The sequence below is a fragment of the Antedon mediterranea genome, chromosome 4, assembly GCF_964355755.1.
Source record: "Antedon mediterranea chromosome 4, ecAntMedi1.1, whole genome shotgun sequence".
Classification (NCBI taxonomy): Eukaryota; Metazoa; Echinodermata; class Crinoidea; order Comatulida; family Antedonidae; genus Antedon; species Antedon mediterranea.
Genome location: NC_092673.1, coordinates 2,214,989 through 2,234,821, shown reverse-complemented (window position 1 = coordinate 2,234,821; position 19,833 = coordinate 2,214,989). Strand labels below are relative to the sequence as shown.

The following is a 19,833-nucleotide window of genomic DNA, read 5'->3' as shown; positions in this document are numbered from 1 at the left end:
GATATATCACGGATGACAGTAAATACTGATGATATTCATGTATTCGTTTGAGACGATCTGTTAATGAATGGTGGCGCTATTGAATGCAAGATGACAGAGATAACAAGGGTTGTAATTTGTGCAAGTTGCTTAGTAAATGAACCGCTGCAGGCCAATGAAGAGCAAGGCCATCTCTCGGAATTTCAATCTTTTTATTTCATGATAATTTTATTTTGTCGTCTGCTCATGGATTTACATAACTTTGAAATATTGAATCGGAAACCTAATACATAATAGAACGGCAGCCTATTTGCAGTAAGTATACAATCAAATTACAGTAATACCTTATAGGCCTATCTATATTGTTCTATTAATATACTGTATAAGCTTAAGCTTGTTTTTAACTTGGACGGGACGCAACGCAAGTTCGTAAGCGCACCGTTGACCAATCACGAAGCGATGACGGTTAACCCGAACTGACGATGCCTTGGTTAAAGTACCTTTGCGTTACGCTGAAAAAGATTTATACTTGTAGGACTAAATGATTTAGATAATGTTTCGTACTTTTTCAGAAAAATCGCGGAATAAGATGAACATTGAGATAAAGATTCCAGGTTATGCATCTGGTACTCAGCCGACTGTCAGCGTAAACCAGCCGAATTCGTTGCAGCCTGTTCCTATTGAGTATATCGTTAATGTGTCTGACTCATCGTCGGGTACAGAAGCAGCCGCGCGTCCCATCACGTCACAGGCATACCGACAGGCGAACTATGTCACACCACCGCCACCAATCATAAACACGTCACACACCAGAAATGTTGTCACTTCAACATCTATGCGATCGAGAGAAAGAGATATCCAAGTGACTCCAGTAGGATCTCAAGATCAAACTGTCTATCACGGATATTACACCACACCAGTAACTGTCACTAGTTCAAAGACGCCTCCTATCCCGCAATATATCACGGGTACGTCTTCTCAACAACTTCCACAAATGAGTTTGGTACAATATGACAACCGAAGCTTCCAGGCTACCATGGATCTTAGCCAATATAGTCCACAGGAGATCCAGGTTAGAGTAAAAGACAGGACCGTTACGGTGACAGCTAACCATAGGGAAGCAAATCATCAAGGTGGTTTTACGCAACGTAGCTACAGTCGACAGTATACACTGCCAGATGACGTAAACCCAAATTTAGTGAAATGTTTCATAAGTGAAAGAGGCGAGTTGTCTGTGGAAGCGCCACGTATGCAACCTCTCAGTACTCATGATAGGATAGTACCAATCGAAATGCGTAGTCCTCATACACCGCCTCCTCCACCACCACCACAACATATTCAACCGTTGAAGAGCTTATCACGTGCAACAACTAACGCGCAACCCCCACCCCCGCCACCACCACCAACACCTCCATCAACACCGGTAGAAAAGGCACCAAGAAGACCTCCCAGACCGGTTAATTATAGTGGCGTACAACCTGTCATCATTAACAAACAGTCAGCACCAACATCTCAACGAACACCAACTGTGTCATTTAGAGACACTAATAGCATTGACGCTGGAAACCTACCACCACCACCTCCTCCGCCCCCTGAAGTAACATCCGAAAGACAAACTCCATTCGTTGAAGATGTTACAAGCGATGTTGAATATCAAAAAATTGACTTTAAATCAGCAAAAAAGATGTTTGAAAATTAGAACATATACAGCACGTAATTAATTCTTGATTGTATATTATTAATATAGACGGACAGCTAACATTATTAATGACGTAATCGGTTAACATGGAATACGATTGATTGAGTTTGATTGGAGCATGGAGGTTGGAGTTAAATATGAAATATACATCGTGCAAATGAGACTTCGGAACATTTCAAACACTTAATTTTATTTAGGATTATTGCTTTGTACAAACTATAATATTATTTATCGTATCAACAGTTACTGCTGATTATATTAAATTATTATGCAAGGAAGGCGTAATTACCGTAAAGTATAAATCAATCAGAAAAGCGTCTCAGTATAACTGTCTATTTGATGTGTATAGGCCTATTTATGTTATTAGCATTCAGAGGAGAACGAAAGAATTAGCGAACGCACGTGCCACAATAGTATCATTTGCCCTGTCATGAATCACACAGCGTTCATTGGAATATTTAGAATACCACAATACAAGTCTGTAGAAATGGATGGTACACAACACCGATGATACGAATAAGTAAAATGTACACTTGACGAATTGAATTGAACCATCGTGTTGCGTTCAATATTTTGACACTATGTTTGATCTGCTCTTACAGCACTTGATGTATGAGTTGTATCATAACCAATACGTATAGACAAATACGTATAGGTAATAGTAATCAATTAAACGATAACGATAACGTCAATATCGCAAGTATTTTACGCCCTTTTTTTAGTGCCAAAATGACCACAATCCATTCTATGGTTTCATAATTGTCGAAATGTTAAACTTAAGCACGATGGCCGATCCGTTTGTTGTAGCTAGTGTAGACCCTAGAAAAATAGATGGCTACCTTACCCCTGTGTCTGATTTGAATGTGTATTTGATTACTAGATTTAGCGGCCTAGTCTGTTACGTTTACGTTACGCAGATTTACGTGCCAACAAATGGCAGTATGTACTATCTGGGGAATGCAAAGTTACATTTAAATGTTACTAATACTGTTAGAGATCAACGGAAATAACATAGCTTTAAAACATTAGTCGGTTGGACGTCTAGATTGACGTCACTTCTTGGACCGCCACACAACATTTGAACATGAAAAATAATAAACACTGTTTATTTTTTGCCCTAATCTAATTAAGCATGTATTTTGGTCTCTTTGCAAAGTACCTTTGATTTTCTATCTTTTGTTTATGCCTCATATATTTAAGGGTCATTGAAAATAATAAATAAATTATTTAACTATGTTAGATTGGAATGTGCTGATGTAGTTCCTTGCCAAAGACAACAAAATAGGCCTATACTACTACTTCGTTAATCATGCGCATAATGTCTATTATAAGACCGCCACAATTGGAGTGCGCGTACGTAGGTCTAGTACGTAAAATGGGCCGACAAGAAGATAAATAAATTGAATTAATTGTACAAATTATCGCCACGCAAAAACGCTTTTACAAGTCCTACCAAAATACCATAATTATGAGTAGGCCTCTGCAAAATAATTAAGAGTGTATATGTATACGGTACTTGCGTCGTCGTCTCAGATTTCCGTAAATTGCCGACTGATATTTAACTCCAAGGGGAGTATCTACAGACAGCGTAATCTCCTTGTTAGGAAATACATGTATGATTTAAATTTTAGTATACGTTTTCTTTGTGTGTGAGAAATATTAAAGAAATATTTATTTAGTTTCACAGTATTTTGTTTGTAAAAGCACAACTTTTTCTAGAATATATTTGTTTTTTTTGTATTTGACAAATGCAGTGCAATTAATGATAATAGTTGCTTATATGTTTCTTTATTGTAAAATTAATGATTTCTTTTAAAACTGTTCCACGCGACTTGAACATAAGAAGCGCAACGCAAGTAATCTTACCAAAAACAAGCGATGGATTGCGTGCGTTACGCTTACGTTGCGCGACTAGGTTGGAACCAAGATTTACGATGTGAATTCGTGTTCACATCGCATTCTAAATTCAACTACCTGGGTGCTCTCGGTTATAATAAATGTTTTTATTAAGCAGAAAGAGTTATTTTAATGGTATCTTCCAACTATGGTTATATAATGACTTAATTTTGTTTACATTTTTGTTTGAAAGTTGGTGTTGCTAGAACGTATCGCGCATGCGTTAGCAGATGTTGAGCGATCTTTCATCCTGTATAGTTGACATCATCTATCGACTAATCTATCCACATGCTCCTTAGTAAATCATACATCCTTAATCGTTCATTTGTATAACCAGGGAGTTGTTACTCCCTGGTATAACTTATTATGACAACGAAGATTAACCTAACAAGGTATGGGGCGCCAACCAATATTTTACATTATTTGGTACGACTTTAATATTTAATGTTCAAAGAATTGACGGGGTGACACAGGCAAATGCTCATAACATATTCGTTACAGTAGTTCTAAAATTAGCCACATTTTCGAGTGCATTGTATTTAAAATTTAAGTTGTATTGTATTTCGTTAGTATTCTAACAATTTCGTTATATTTTACAATAGCATGCATAATTTCATATATTATTTCATATTGAAAGGTAGCGTACAATAGAGTGCAATGCGATGTTTTTATCGATCAGTGGTTTACACATTTCTATCGTAAAATCAGTGACTTGTGGTGTTGCTTATTTTAACAAGGCCATATACATGGTTGCAGTCGCGTGCTCAAGCGAGTGTTGCCGACCGACCGACCAACATAGTGAGCTATAAAGTCCTACACACATAAGTGATAGATCCTACCGATTAGGACGCATAATCAACATCTCATCCCCTTTTTCTTCTATATAAATACGGCCTCTGTGTCTACAGGAATAATCATATTTATTAATATTATTATTATTATTACTTATTCAGACAAAATATACATTTTACAAAATATAATACAAATCAACAAATTAAACAAACACAACGCAATGAGAAAATATAAAATCATAGTCACTATCTGCCAGTAAAGCACAAACACAGCCTAAGCCACTGTTACCGATGTACCTCCAAACAGTGACTAATTATTACAAATAATATAAATAATAATGACTTTATATATAAAAACATTACAGACAGTAGGCCTAGGTATATGGCGGTTACTACCAAATGTCGGGCTTATGTATTTTGGTTTAATTAACATGCTCTCGCATTGTCGCAACACTAATACTGTACATGGAAGCAGCCTACACGTCGTATGTTCTAAATATAAAATCATATTTTTGATATGACCTTTACTTCTCATCTTGCCATTTGGAAATGAAGGCGTTCGAACAAATACCATGGATAGTTCATGACGATGACGAACGCGATGTGAACGCGAGGATCGTCTGAACGCGAAGTATGCGTGGACACACAACTCTACAGTAGGATAGACGGTATAAAACGTACGATCATCAATGTCAATAAGAATTAGTGACATTTAATGTATAAAGCTCTGTTTACACTATCAAACTAGTTTGACAAAAAAAGTGTGATGTGCCCAAATATGATAGTGATATGTCCAAATATGGTAGTCATATGACATCATCCATATATGGGCATTTTTTTGGTCACATAAAGTTTGATAGTGTAGACAAGGCTTAAGAAATGCGTTCGCGGCACATCTTTTTTGTACAATATTTTAGCATGTACATCGTTTAATTTGAATTCTATTTTTTTTACAGAAACTGTATTAGAACTAGAGTACTATAAAATAAAAAATGTATGCCCTAATTAAATACCAATATAAACATTCGATAAAGTATTTGAAGTTTTACTGAATATTTTTATGCAAATTATATAGATTTCACAGTTTACAAACGACGTTATAATTAACCCCGTACGAAATATCACCGGGGTATCAACACCTATGTAACTACGTGATTTGTATTGTCAGTTGTATAAACATGATCTAGACATGAAACAAATGTCAACTTACACATTCATTAGACGGGTAGATAAGAATGAAGGAGACAGGTGCTGGACCTTTGAAATTTTAAATGATTTTAAATCAGACATAAAGTCGTGAATGAAAATATCCATTATAATATAATTATAGTCTAATATTTTCAGTTATTCGTCAGCTATAAAGCTGAGCAATAGTAAGCCATCAACACTAATATAATAACAATTAATATTAATATTGATTATATAATAAAAGGCATGACATATTAGGGCCTACACATGTTTCTATGTTGAAAAAAAATAGTTTGGTAATAAAATTTGGCCTACTAAATAAATACTATAGGTCATATTTTGAGCAAGAATATTATTTCTTATGTGGGGGTGGGAGGAGGGGTGTCAATAGAGACAATAACAGGAGGTACATCTGATTAAATATTATCGATAACAATAAAAATGAAGCTCTGTCTACACTATCAAACTTGATGGGCAAAAGAAAATGTGATGTGTCCATGTATGGACATGATGATGTCATATCACTACCATATTTGGGCATAGCACTACCATATTTGGGCACATCAGACTTTTTGTCGAACTGGTTTGATAGTGTAGACAGAGCTTTGCACCAATCAACATATTGCTTAATAACTGTGCATTTCACTCAGGAATCTGTGTATTCATGAGACTATTAATAGTATTACATATTACCCATACAACTTTGTCTAAAACAGTGAATAGACATTATTGAACACCAAACAGCAGGCGTAGATCTTTAAGCGTTAACTTCTGATTCTTTGATTTGTTTCTGGAAAATAACAACAAATGAAATTATTTACACAACATTCATCACACAATTTATGCATGTGTATCTGTTCTCTATACATTAAAATGTACAGGCTATTCTAAAAAAAAATGTATTTACCCTTAATATCCACATTTTTATTTTAAAAACTCAAATATAGATAATCTTTAACAATTTTTATATTATGTTCATCACATTCTTGTCAAAATTAACCTAATATTAGTTGTTTCCCCATCCCCTATTTTTATTTTTATTTTTAAGGTGTAGGGTGGGCGCCTTGCTTTTTATGTCCTATAAATGTATAGAGCAATGCTGTGAGGAGCCTTCACAAATTATTACTTTGCTAGATTGGAATAAAGCTGTGGTCTACTTATTGATTGCATAACTTTCTATCTAATAATAATTACTTCACAGTTAATACTATCACATTCCATGGGGCTCTATCCCACTTACTCTAAGAGACAATCAAATTACGGCTAATTGACAATTATATTCAGAAAAATTCCAACACGGTCATAATTTGTGTTACTTAGGAGGTTAATGGTAAGTTCAAAGTAAACTTTTACATAAAGATAAGGAAGCTTTAAATTGAAAACACAGACTACTACAGCTTGTATTATAACAATAATCATATTTAACAATAATTACAATAATTAAAAATCATAACTACTACTACAGTAGTAATGACTATAATTTTTATGTGTTTAAATTTTAAATGTAAATATGTATAATTATGTTTGTATGATGTAGTATGTTTAAGCGGATATTAGCCCTTGATGGCATTTGCAGCAATAAAGAAATTGAATTGAATTGAATAGAATTGAATGGGAATTGGCAATGGTGAGGAAAGGGTAACTCCATGCTTTGGATTGACAAAACATCGGCTAGGGTTCGAGGCTCAATCACTCCATGGTTGTGTATTTTTATTTATTTAATTATTTATTCGGTATATAAAAATATATTACAAAACGACAGTCAAGTCGTTTTTTTTGGTTGAATAAATATTCCGAAAAAAAAAAAAAAAAAGGACTGAAAAGAATTGTTTTACAAATAACTAAAAATTAGTTAAAATTGCTATAAAAATAGAAACATCTTATTAAAATTAGATATCGTACCATAAAATTATAAACATACATGAATAAAAAACCTTAAAACATTCACTTATTACATATCTAAAAAAGAGCTAGTGGTGCCTATTAATTATATCCACCATGGTGGGAACTGGAGACGACCTAAGTCTGCTGGTTATGGTGGTAGAACAAGTCTTTTCTGATAAACCGTAGGTCCAGTATACACATCTTGTTCATGTGGACTGGAGACGACCTAAGTCTGCTGGTTATAGTGGTAGAACAAGTCTTTTCGGATAAACCGTAGGTCCAGTATACACATCTTGTTCATGTGGACTGGAGACGACCTAAGTCTGCTGGTTATAGTGGTAGAACAAGTCTTTTCGGATAAACCGTAGGTCCAGTATACACATCTTGTTCATGTGGACTGGAGACGACCTAAGTCTGCTGGTTATAGTGGTAGAACAAGTCTTTTCTGATAAACCGTAGGTCCAGTATACACATCTTGTTCATGTGCACTTTAAAGAACCTAGTACATCTTTCGAGACGAGTAGGGGTTACACCGGTGTACTAGTTCACACACAGATATATACACTGGACCCTCTGGGAGAACAGTCTTTGACGAAGAGGCTATCCAGTATAAAGAATAAATAATATTAAAGTAGACTATAAGGCAAAACTTAATGACTCCAAATAGTGCATGCTATTCTAGTATAAGATAACATGCCATGTTTAATGATAGCCACAATTAAAATACATTGGCTATTTTTACATTACAAGCCAGTACAATGACGTCAAACATTCTATAATTACTAACATCGTAAAATAATAATCGTTTATAATAAAAAAAATTGTATAAAATAAATTCTTTGTGAATTATATTCTTCTAAATATTTGTCTTATTAAAAACTAATAATAAACAGAAAAAATGTTAATGGCTACTCATCTTATCAAATGTCAATTAGAGGAAATAACGGAACAAACAAATGAATACTTATGACCTTAGGTCAAATGAAAAATGTCAAGTCATTGACATCGATCGGTTATCAACAGATGTGGAAATACAGAATGACGTTTTTTAGTATTAAATTTCTACAAATGCTTTAATGACATAACACCACTCACTACATAGACTACAAAAAAAGTTTCTAAAAAGCATACAAGTCTTTTAGGATAGAATATTTTTGGTGCTGCACACTAAAGATAACCCACTTCAGACTTGTTTCAGGTGAGGTCCTTTTGGAAGAGTGAACTATATTCTTTAAAGTGCACATAAGCCATGTTGCACAAAAGACCAACGGCTTAATGTCGCACCTGAAAGACGGTGTGCTAACTACATGAATTCCAACCCGCCAGTTGCAAAGCACAGAGAGCGGATGGGATACGGACTGTGTAACCAAAGAAAACCAATGGTCTTGCACGATTCAGCACATAACACAGTGACTACAATCAGTATAGTCGACTTTGCTATATGCTGCTCTCTGAAAAATTTGGAAGGAATACAATAATAAAAAACACATCCAGAATACTAGAATTTTACCAGAATATTCCGCCAACCAAATAATGAAGGATGTCTGATCTTGGGAGATTTAATTTATTTAAAACATAAAATGTTAGTTCTGCAGATATTTTTACTTTCCTTTTTAAATTTGTTGGTATACATTGTATCTTTATTTATTCTAGACTCAATAAATTATTTTTTTTTCAATTTTAATCAAACAATTCAAATTTGATTTGACTTATTTGCATCTCATTAAAAACATAACAAATATATGATACAATACAGTGTATACAATTTCAATTTAAAAGACAAAAAAAGAGATGCATGATAGCTCATGAATGATGTGAGACTTATTTCCAATGGGACCCTAAAATAAAATGGGTTTAATTACCCTCTCTGTACAAAGTGCAAGTGTCTGGAACCATGTGGGTCAATATATGTATGTGTTCTAATTATCCAGCATCACAAGAAATGTTAATTCTGTACACCATCTTCAACCTAAGGGAAGTATATGAACCATGTTGAACTGGAGTCTTTAAATATCTAGCCTAGGGATAAAATACTACAAAGTACTCGACTCGCGTGGCGTTTGTGACAGAAAACACCACTGGATTGGTCCATGGATCGCTCGTCGTAATATAATTTGCAATCTGATATTCAACAATTCTGATGATACTTCCTGGTCAACAGCTGTGTTGATGTATAAACACCACATGTATATGCTAATTGAAAAATGTTCAATTTTTAATAATAATAAAGATAATGAATTATGTGCATAAAAAAGATAAGTAAAGTGTTCATGTGAATGAATCAAATGCAATGTGAAGGAGAATTTTACACAAAAAAAAACAACAATTTTTTTCTTTTTTATTACATTAACAGTATAATTTAACTGCAAGAGGAGTTGATACGACCACTCAAAATCATTTTTTCAGAATCGATCTGCTAAAACGTATTGTATACAAGATGGCTGCAAAAGGACGCCCTCTGAAGATGCCAGTTTGTTTGTGATATTTATTGCTATGTTATAAAACAAACCATAAACACAAGATGAACTCAATGTATCTTAAAATTACAATAAACAAATTATGACACAGCAGGCCAATTTACACTGACGAGCGGTAACGGTAAGCGCAAAACCGCATAGCTTGTCCCACGTAGAATGTGTATCTATCCTGAGCGGAAATCGTCCATCCGCTCCAGGTTGTGTGTAAATGAATCATAAAGAATAACATAGATTCTACATTTGTATTACCGTTACCGCTTGTCTGTGTAAATTGGCCTTTAAGCTGGAATGCTTGATCCAGAAGGTGGTCCTCTACAAAACTCACCCAGCAAGAACATTCTCAGCTAATGCTGCTTTGCTCTTCTGAAGTTTAAGTATCTTTTCCTCAATGGTGTCTTTGCAGACAAACTTGTGAATAAAAACGTCTTTCTTTTGACCAACACGATAAATACGATCACAGGCTTGCTGTTCAAGGGCAGGGTTCCTGGAAAATTATACAAAAAAATATCCACAAAATGCTTTTCTATAAATAAACAAACAAATCAACAGATATTCTTTTTCTATTATAGGATAGCAAATGAATCATTTGTCTTAATCATGTAATTGGTCAATGGCTGTTTTTTAAATAATTAATAAACATTGTTAAATATTATATTTACTAAAGCTCTGTCTACACTATCAAACTAGTTTGATAAAAAAGTGTTATGTGGCCAAATATGGTAGTGATATGACATCATCATGTTCATATATGGGCACATCACATTTTGTTGTCACAAAGTTCGAGAGTGTGGACAGAGCTTAAGGTTAGTAATTACCAATGCATATCAAGGACAAACAGATGATTTCCACCAATAAGATTAAGTCCAACACCACCAGCACGTAAAGACACCAGCATAACCTCTGACCCCTTGTCATTTGTATTGAAATCTTCGACGAGTTCTGCCCGCTTCTTAGGGGTCACATTTCCACGTATCGACGAGAAATGAAAGCCTTCTTTGGTCAAGTGATGGGCAACAATATCTAACATCTTGGTCCATTGTGAGACAATCACACTTTTCATTGGCTTACCCTTTGGTGACATTTTGCGAATTTCTACTAGTTTTGTCATTACTTCTTTTACCTATATTGATATAAGTAAAATGAATTAAACTTAAAGATGTATTGTCCCCCAATAACATAAAAAATGAAGCTTAATTAAATCTTACTTTGTATATGGTATTTTGTAGTTTTAATAAAGTTAATCACTTCCATAGAAAAAAAATTGAAACAAAATAATGTTTTCACTTGTAAAATGACAAAAAAAATGGTTAAATTCAACCAAAAATCCATTGGCTGGCAGCCAATTTGAGCATTTTTTGCTTTAAATTACATTTTTTTAAGGTAAATACATTTTTTTTCGATCCAATTTTTGGTCAAAGTGGATAACTATTATGTTACATTAAAATGGAATATTCAACAAAAATTGTTTTAAGAATTATTTTTTCAGGTGGACAATACATCTTTAATAAAAATAAGATGAGTATTTGTTTTTAAATGGTGATATTTCTGACATCAAGGTAAAGTTGAGTCAGTGGTTTCCATGGTAATTGCCCTATGGGGGAAACCAAGTCACAGTTCAAACTGCCTTATATTATACCTACCTTTGTGCTTTCAAACTTTTCATCAAAGACATCAGCCTTCTTAAGTGCCTTTCCTTCTTGCTTTGCATTCTGGCTACTGCCTAGACTTAGATCCATCATTTGGTCCACAAGAGACATTTCAATGCTGCTGTCAAACTCAAAATTTTCTTCCGTAATATTCTAGAAAATATAGAATATGATCAGTTTTTGTTTTCCTGATAAACTATTATTTTATGAACACATAAATATTTAATCAACATCAACAAGAATTTGAAGAGTGAAATATTGAATACATTTTCTTAGATATGAAATTCATTTCTGTTCAATAATTTTGTTTAATAATCTTGTTCATGTAATTTTTGCTGGTCTGATTTTCCCCCTCTTCTCAATTGTGTTTATTTTTGCTGAGGGATAAAATAAAATATTAATGTCTAATGAAAAAAAGCGCATTAATGTGTCCAAATAAAAAATCTAACCTCCTTTAAAAGTCCAAGATGACTACAGCATTGGCGTAAGCGAAGTAAAATCACCAGAATGACCGTTCCAGTAACCTTATCACGTCCAGAAGATGACTTATCACCTACTGCAACACATCCAGTAGCACTACTGGAACTAGCTTCACTTGGTTTGGATACCTTACCACCATCAATGGATGTTTCTCCATGTTGTTGTAAGTAGTTACTTACTTTGGATCTAGAAAAAGTGAAGATCACAATTTCAATTTTAAATAAATTACTCAAAAAGATGGTTGTAGCATAACAAACGAAACGTTAAAACATGGTTAAATTCTATTTTTAAATAACATGGTATACTAGAATAAGCTTTCTCAAAATAAATAAAAAAACAGCAAAATTTGAATCGTGAATAAAAGCTGTTGCACCCACTTAGATTCATTGAATAGTTTATCATACATCTTTCTTTCATCCTCTGACAGATCTATTTCATGGGTTGTACAGGTTCGTTCAGGAAGAGATACCTAGAAGAAGAAATTGTATATAAAGTAAAAAATCATAGTAGTAGTAAACAATTTGAAAATTCATTTAATTTAACTATAAAACAAATAATAATTTGAATGAAAATATCATTGATTAAATAAAGTTACTGGTTATTTATTGTTACTTGATGCATTGAAACTTACAAGTGCTTTTCCGTCTTTACTTTTCTGGTCTTTTGTTCTTCTAAGAAGCAACCCTTTCATAATTAAATTCAGCCGTTCTATGTCAAAAGAAGAATTTGGTAAGTAAAGTAAGCAATTAGTAAGTAAGTAAAACATTTTCGAGGACACAGACCATACACTCCACTCTGAAGTTGTATGGGTGCTGTTATTGTCAGAAATTGTAGAATGAGGGCAGTAACTGTGTACACAGACTGTTACAAGTACTCGTTCTGTCCAGCCAAGATAAGACTCTATAACTTAAAACATTCGAAACAAATTTTCTTTTACTGTGTCATAAAAGGTCAATGAGCAATGTAATTTCAATTTTGTTGGATAATAAAATTATTCAAAGTATTGAGTACCGTATTGTATAATATTGTAGTGATTCCATTCTTGAAAGGTAAGTTGCAACTTTACCAGTGTACTATCTTATAAGCATTCATAACTAATAGCAACTGGTATACAAAGTGCTTTTAAAGTTAAACTTTGTATTGCAATATTCACTAATGTATATATTTTGTAGGGGAGCAGGTAATATTGACTGTAATGCTATGAAATATCCATGTTGCAAACAAGAAAACAATTATAATAGAGAACAAATATCTTAATATTGTGATTAATTTTACATTAGAAATTAATATTCATTACATCTTACTTTGATTGTTATCAACCTGACGCTTCCACACCTTATACTCATCAAAAGGAGAGCATCGAAGGAATCTAAAAAAAAAAAAAGATCAACATTTCTTGTAAATTTGTTTTTACACATTTATAATTTCATTCTTTTTCCAACAACCATTTTTTCCAATATATTTACATACACAATTTTATATTGGATACCTCGAACGTCACCTAGAAGAAAAGACAACTTGTGTATGACACGCGATGGGTCACATACTGAAAGCTTTTCAATGGCCTAACATCATCTAACAAAAGTTATGTATAAAATCAGAGAATTTAAAAACACTAACCTGAGGAGCGAGAACATATCAAGCAAGTTGTTTTGAATGGGTGTACCGGTCACGGCCCATCGAGCACACGCTCTTAACCTGCACACTCCAACCGCAGACTGACATTTATGGTTCTTGATGTTATGCGCTTCATCCAGTATGATTCTTTGCCATCCAATTTTAAGAAGGGTTGGTTGAGACATTGCCTTTTCTGGATTTTCCTAATAAAATTACACATTTAGTAAGAAGATTTTCCACTAGGCAAATTTGTATGCACGAATCAAAAGCACTTAATTTCATTTCATTATTTATTTGGTTGATCCAGGTTATACGCATGCATAGAGAGATTTGGAACATGGAAATTTGAATACACATGCATATAAGCTGGTGTTTTTCGATTCACGCAAACAAATTCACCTAGTGGAAAATTGGCTTTAGAATTAATATTTATATTTAGCACTTTATAAAGAGCTTAATGAACTGACCTGTATGTGCTTTACAAAAGGTTAGTACATTACATGACACTACATACATAGTGCAAAATAAATATGTTGTCATTATAAAAAAGTCTCACTCAGTTAACTTTAAATCAAGGTGAAAAAAAGCTCACTATCAAACTCATTTTTAAGCTCTATCTACACTATCAAACTAGTTTTTCAAAAAATGTGTGATGTGCCCAAATATGGTAGTGATATCACATCATCATGTAAATATATGGGTACACATTTTTTTTCACATAATGTTTGATAGTGTAGACAGAGCTTTACAAGGAATGGATAAAGGTACTTATATAATTTGAAGACATTTACACACCAATGTCTATCTATACAAAGCCAAATGGGTAAACTGAGAATGGTGATATTCAACATCAACTAAAAAAGTTATCATGTCACACAGGGTCAAGCAATGTCACACAGGACCAAGCAATGTCACACAGGGTCAAGCAATGTCACACAGGGTCAAGCAATGTCACACAGGGTCAAGCAATGTCACACAGGGTCAAGCAATGTCAAAACTTGCATGGTTCACTGCCAATTGTAAGTATAAAAATGGTCATTACCTTTGACATCCAATCATCAACAGGTTGTTCCACTTTATCTTTAGTGTCACCGGTACCAAGCTCCTTAGCAACAATACCATATGTAGTCAAGACAACATCATAGCCTGCCAGAACTGACACCTCTTTCTCTCGATTTGGACCGTGATACAAATATATATTTAAAACGCCACGTTTGCATCGGTTCTCAATTTCATTTTTCCACTGATGCAGGAGAGACGCTGGGCATATGACTAATGATGCGCATGATTTTATAAAATCACTAGTATCTAAAAACAAATAATTTGGTTTTCAGATGCTGCTAGTGAACATTGAATATATATTGTCATATACAGGTATGTATATGACAACAACAAAATGGTATCATTTACCTGTTTTAGCATCTTGAGCTTTATCTTTAGAGAGTTGCCTTTGTTTTAGAATGAGTGAAATCATTGTAAGTGTTTTACCAAGCCCCATGTCATCAGCTGTGAAAACACAAGTACTCATATAACTAAAAAGTGAAATCAAGATTTTATACTTGAAATACAATAACTATTGTTATTAGTTATTTTCATCATAAATACCACAAAAATATTGAAAACAGTTTTGATTATATTATAACATATTTGATAGCACTACAATTGTTTTTCATTACTAGTTATTGTCATCATTAAAAAACTAAAATATTCCAAAATGTTTGTGCAATGAAAACCAGTTTGATTATTTGATAGCACTGCAATTATAATAATGTATTGTATACCTAGAATGCCACCACATGGATGCTGTGACTCCCTCCAAATCAACCAGGTCAAAGCTTGACGTTGATGGGTCAACAGGGGAACGGTTAACTTCTTGGGGTCAGAGGTCTCCTCATGAGAAGGTGGACATGTCTCCAAAGACCTAAAAATAGAAATGAATGTATGAATGTACAGTATCAACGTGTAAAAAAAAACAACCTAAAATATCTATTTGTAAATGTACAAATTTGTTTTACTGTTCCTGAAGTGTAACAGTGGTATTTATACAACCATAGTTCTTTGTTTATTTTGTGATGTGTAAATTCACCTATTATAATTTGATTGCATTCAGTATAAAATAGAGCATAAAATGTCTAAGTCTCATCAATTTGTAGATTCTCATCACTTCCCAAACACAGTAATTCTTAATTTATATTTACCTATGAAGTTTGTCAATGGCATCTCTTGTTACAGTGCCAACCTCACGTAGTCGAGCTGAAGTCATTTTGCCACCATACAACGTCTGCATTTGAGGTGCATCTGGATAAAATAACATTTAGTTTAAAGCTCTGTCTACACTATCAAACTTTATGTGTGACAAAAAAATGTGATGACATCATATAACTAACTTATATAATATAATAACAGCTTTACTTCAAAACGGATGCAACACTTTTTTTCACAAGGCTGTTAAAAAAACTATTTATAAAATTTATCATTTACAGAACTTATTTGGGCACATCACACTTTGTTGTCAAACTAGTTTGATAGTGTAGACATGTCTATAAAGTGTACAGTGATAATAGGCAAGGGCAGAGTAAAATTCTGAACATGAAGAGTATAGATATAAGGAAGAAAAGCCAAGAGATTATGGATCGGCTATTCCTGAATTTACAATACTAAGTATCGTAAGCTAAAATTATAAATTTTAGGCGATCTTGTAACCTGCCACATTTCGAAATTTAATATTGAACTTGACCTGGAATTCAGATGATTGCATTACAAATTCCAAGCAGAGAAGGATTAGTTTAGGCTATTTTACAACTTGATTTAGACTTTAGCAGAAAAATCTAAAAGTACAGTGTTATGTTTTGAGACAATTTACCTGCATATTGGTAAAGCTGACCAGGTGCTGGTAATGTCATGGCATCTACCATACCAATCTTTGGTTGTCTTCTAAAACTCTCCAACAATGTCATCTGCTTTAGTGATGCAGAACTAGACTGTGAATCTGCCAAAAAATAATACAATATTTGTTTTCAAATTAAAAAAGAACTGATATGAATTTGTGAGAGAATTATTAATTATAAAAGATCACAAAATATCTTCCTTACCAGATTTTTGAACGCTAACACCTCTAGCTATTTTTTCGTCGATTTCTTTCAGAGTTTCTTCAAGCATTTTAACATGATTTTTTAGTTTTGCTCCTTTGTCAGATAGCAAGGCTATTGGAAGAGTTTTCAGCAATGTCTATATTATAATACAAACATATAATCAATAGCATTTTAAAGTAAAAATTTATTAAAAATTGCTCAAAAACAAATTTAAGAATGCTACATTTAGTATTAAAAAATAGAGATAATTTGAAAGGAAAACTAATTTATTTTACCTTTTGTTTTTCCAATTTCAACGCAACTTCACTACGCAAAGCAGCACAATCACCTGTAGATCCTACGACATGATCCTCCTCCATGGCAGGAGGAGATAGTGATGAGGCAGAGGAAGAGTTTTTAGATTGGTCTTCCGTTGAGCTTAAGGAAGATGCTACTGGCGTTTCATGTTCGGTTCCTTTCACTTTTGACATGTCATTTATACTAGCATCTCCACCAGCTCTTGATCCAACCATCTGATTGGAAGATGTACTTGATGTTGTTTTAGCTCGACCTTTTGTGGTATTTCTATTCAACGTGTCTTCAAAATTACGATCCTCATCACTTTGGCTTGAAGATGAGGATGAAGAAGATGAGGAAGAAGATGATTCCTTCGATTTCATCAGACCACTATCAGATGATTTATCGACATGTTTTGATTTAGTCCCTGGTAGAGACTCCTTCAAACTGTCCATAGCAAATACTGAATGTTTATCTCCTACTTTCTTACTGTTTGAAGCAGTTTTTACAGTCTTTGTCATGGATTTCTGTGGTGGAAACACAGCAGATATAAAGCAGTCATCATCTGTGTTCTTCGTTTTCTGAATTCCTTCATCTGATTTTGGATTCTTATTTTGTAAATTAATGGACCCTGTTTTTTTGTTAAGGTACAGCGTTTTAGGTTTGATTATGGAAGGTGGTTGAGCTGAACTTTCTGCATCCTCGTCAGTTGCGACATCCTCATTGACAGCATCTGTACCTTGTCCCACTCTGGTGGCAGTATCCATACTTTGAGTGTCTTCAGTGATTGGCCTACTTGGTATTCTGTGTCCATTTTTTGTTTTTTGATAATTACTTGAGTTACTCTCCACAGGATTTTCTTGGCCCTGTCCAAAATATTTTGATGATGTTTGCCTTTTATGAGTTACACTGTCAATTTCCAATCCTCCATCTTTAGAACCATTTGTATCTTTTAATGGCACCTTTGAACTCTCAGGTGTCTAAAAATATGAAACTATAATTATGATCAATTTAAAATATTAACAAAGCATTAGATTTGAGCATTGAAGATACTGCTGTTTTTAAGGTCATGTCATTTCATAAAACCTGTTGTTATCACTTCCATGTCTATGACAGGAGCAATATGGACCAGATACCACTTCCCTTTCATTTTAGTATATGTTGTGACTCTATTTGATTTAATTAATTAATCAGATTATAATAATATAAATATTCCACAGATGCATTTTTTTATAATTAATTTCAATAGTTAAATATGTATAAAATATTTTAAAATATACCTTAAGATCAGTATAGGCAAAACCACACCATGATCCCCCAGATAAAGCTTGGCCTTTCTTACACCGATAGAAGCGCCTAAAAATGAAATTTCACACATTAACAATGATACATTTTGATAAGAAATCTTAGCGATATAAAGGGTCTTTCCCACCTGTTCCGGCACGGTTTCAGTCCAGCGCCGGCAAATCCAATCGAACATCAATGTTTCGTTTTTGCGTGGCTATGTGTATATTGATTAGCGCATAGAGTGTCATGAACATTGATGTTCGATTCGCCGGACCGGAACAGGTGTGAAAGACCCTTAAGACTGGCTGAATTTAAAGAAAAAGCATTACCTAATTTTGCCAGACTTTTTACATGGCACCAATGCTTGCAGATCCACCATGGTATCTTCATGCTGTAAACAAAATGAAACTGGAAGCCTACAAGAAAATTATAGTTATAATAAATCTTTATAAAAACATTACATCAAATACTGCACACTCCAGATTCAATGCTATATTACTTTGATAGAGGCTATAAAAAGAAGCTTTTTAAGTTGGTTACTGCTTATTGAAGATCAATTTGGGTGGAATAGATTAAACTTTAATTAGTGTAAGATCATGTTTTGGAAGAATTGGCAAGACAATGTCAAAAAGAATACTTACTTGGTATGCTTTAAAAACTTGTGTGGATGCCTATTGAAACAAGCCTTTGAACTTTATAGGGTTATCCTCCTGCTCTCGTGGTGTTGTTATTTATGTATTTTGTATATAATATATGTTTTTATATTTTTGTGTTCTGATAAATGAAGAGTATATATAAACTAAAAAGAATACTTACTTGGTATGCTTTGAAAACATGCAAGGCATGGTTGTTTGGCTGCATATATAGAAACTACGACCTTTACTTAAACCATCTTTTGTTCCAGTTTTTAGATAGCATGGTTTTCCTGAAATGAAAAATTAAATTATACTGCAAAAAGCCATGGAACACAGGCAGTGTGCTGATAGAAAAACTTTATGAGACACATGGTGAATTGTGCTGATAAATGAGACAAAATTATAAAATAATAAAAATATGTGTCCCCTGTATTATTGGCATGACTGTTCACTGTGCGATCCATCACATTCTTTTATTTATAATTTATACACTAAGCCCCCTATTTATTATATACCTCAACTATTAGGTATAATTTGTTATTACAACGTTATCACCGAGACGTGCTAGCCAAATACTAGTGCATATAATGGAACGAAACGACCCAAGACATCAGCTTCACTTCGGCCAGTGTTTGAAAAGGCTGGCTGCATGTAAGTTTTTGAGAGGCGTAGCCTACTAAGTTAGGCCTAACCAATTTTATTGTTAAAAGCATACTGAGTTACTGGTCTAGCCTAGATTTACTTGAATTGCAATTCTTAAATTAATTACCATGACTTTCACATACAACAACCTCCATTTCAATTTCGCTGAACTGATTTAAAAGCGTAAGATTAGGCCTTGTTTTAAATTGAGCGCGCTCGATTTTACGCCCGCAACTAGGCTTCA

General features: G+C 33.7%; 2 protein-coding genes across 2 annotated transcripts; one reads left to right on the top strand and one right to left on the bottom strand.

Annotated features, from left to right (window-relative positions):
- The first annotated feature begins 124 nt into the window (after positions 1-124).
- Positions 125-3,367, top strand: LOC140046196 (uncharacterized). The gene is made up of 2 exons (XM_072090756.1): positions 125-294; positions 552-3,367. The coding sequence occupies exon 2, from the start codon at positions 569-571 to the stop codon at positions 1,676-1,678; it is 1,110 nt and encodes a 369-aa protein (XP_071946857.1). The 5' UTR covers positions 125-294; positions 552-568; the 3' UTR covers positions 1,679-3,367.
- A 2,373-nt stretch (positions 3,368-5,740) lies between these two features.
- LOC140046676 (transcription termination factor 2-like) lies at positions 5,741-19,831 on the bottom strand. Its single transcript, XM_072091381.1, has 20 exons — positions 19,717-19,831; positions 19,129-19,237; positions 18,642-18,728; positions 18,306-18,381; positions 17,025-18,005; positions 16,750-16,885; positions 16,521-16,646; positions 15,856-15,955; positions 15,439-15,578; positions 15,068-15,163; positions 14,700-14,965; positions 13,661-13,860; positions 13,345-13,409; positions 12,672-12,748; positions 12,418-12,509; positions 12,010-12,226; positions 11,555-11,713; positions 10,730-11,034; positions 10,240-10,398; positions 5,741-6,343 (listed from the first exon to the last, which is right to left on the bottom strand). The coding sequence occupies exons 1-20, from the start codon at positions 19,742-19,744 to the stop codon at positions 6,280-6,282; spliced, it is 3,483 nt and encodes a 1,160-aa protein (XP_071947482.1). The 5' UTR covers positions 19,745-19,831; the 3' UTR covers positions 5,741-6,279.
- Between the last annotated feature and the right edge of the window lie 2 nt (positions 19,832-19,833).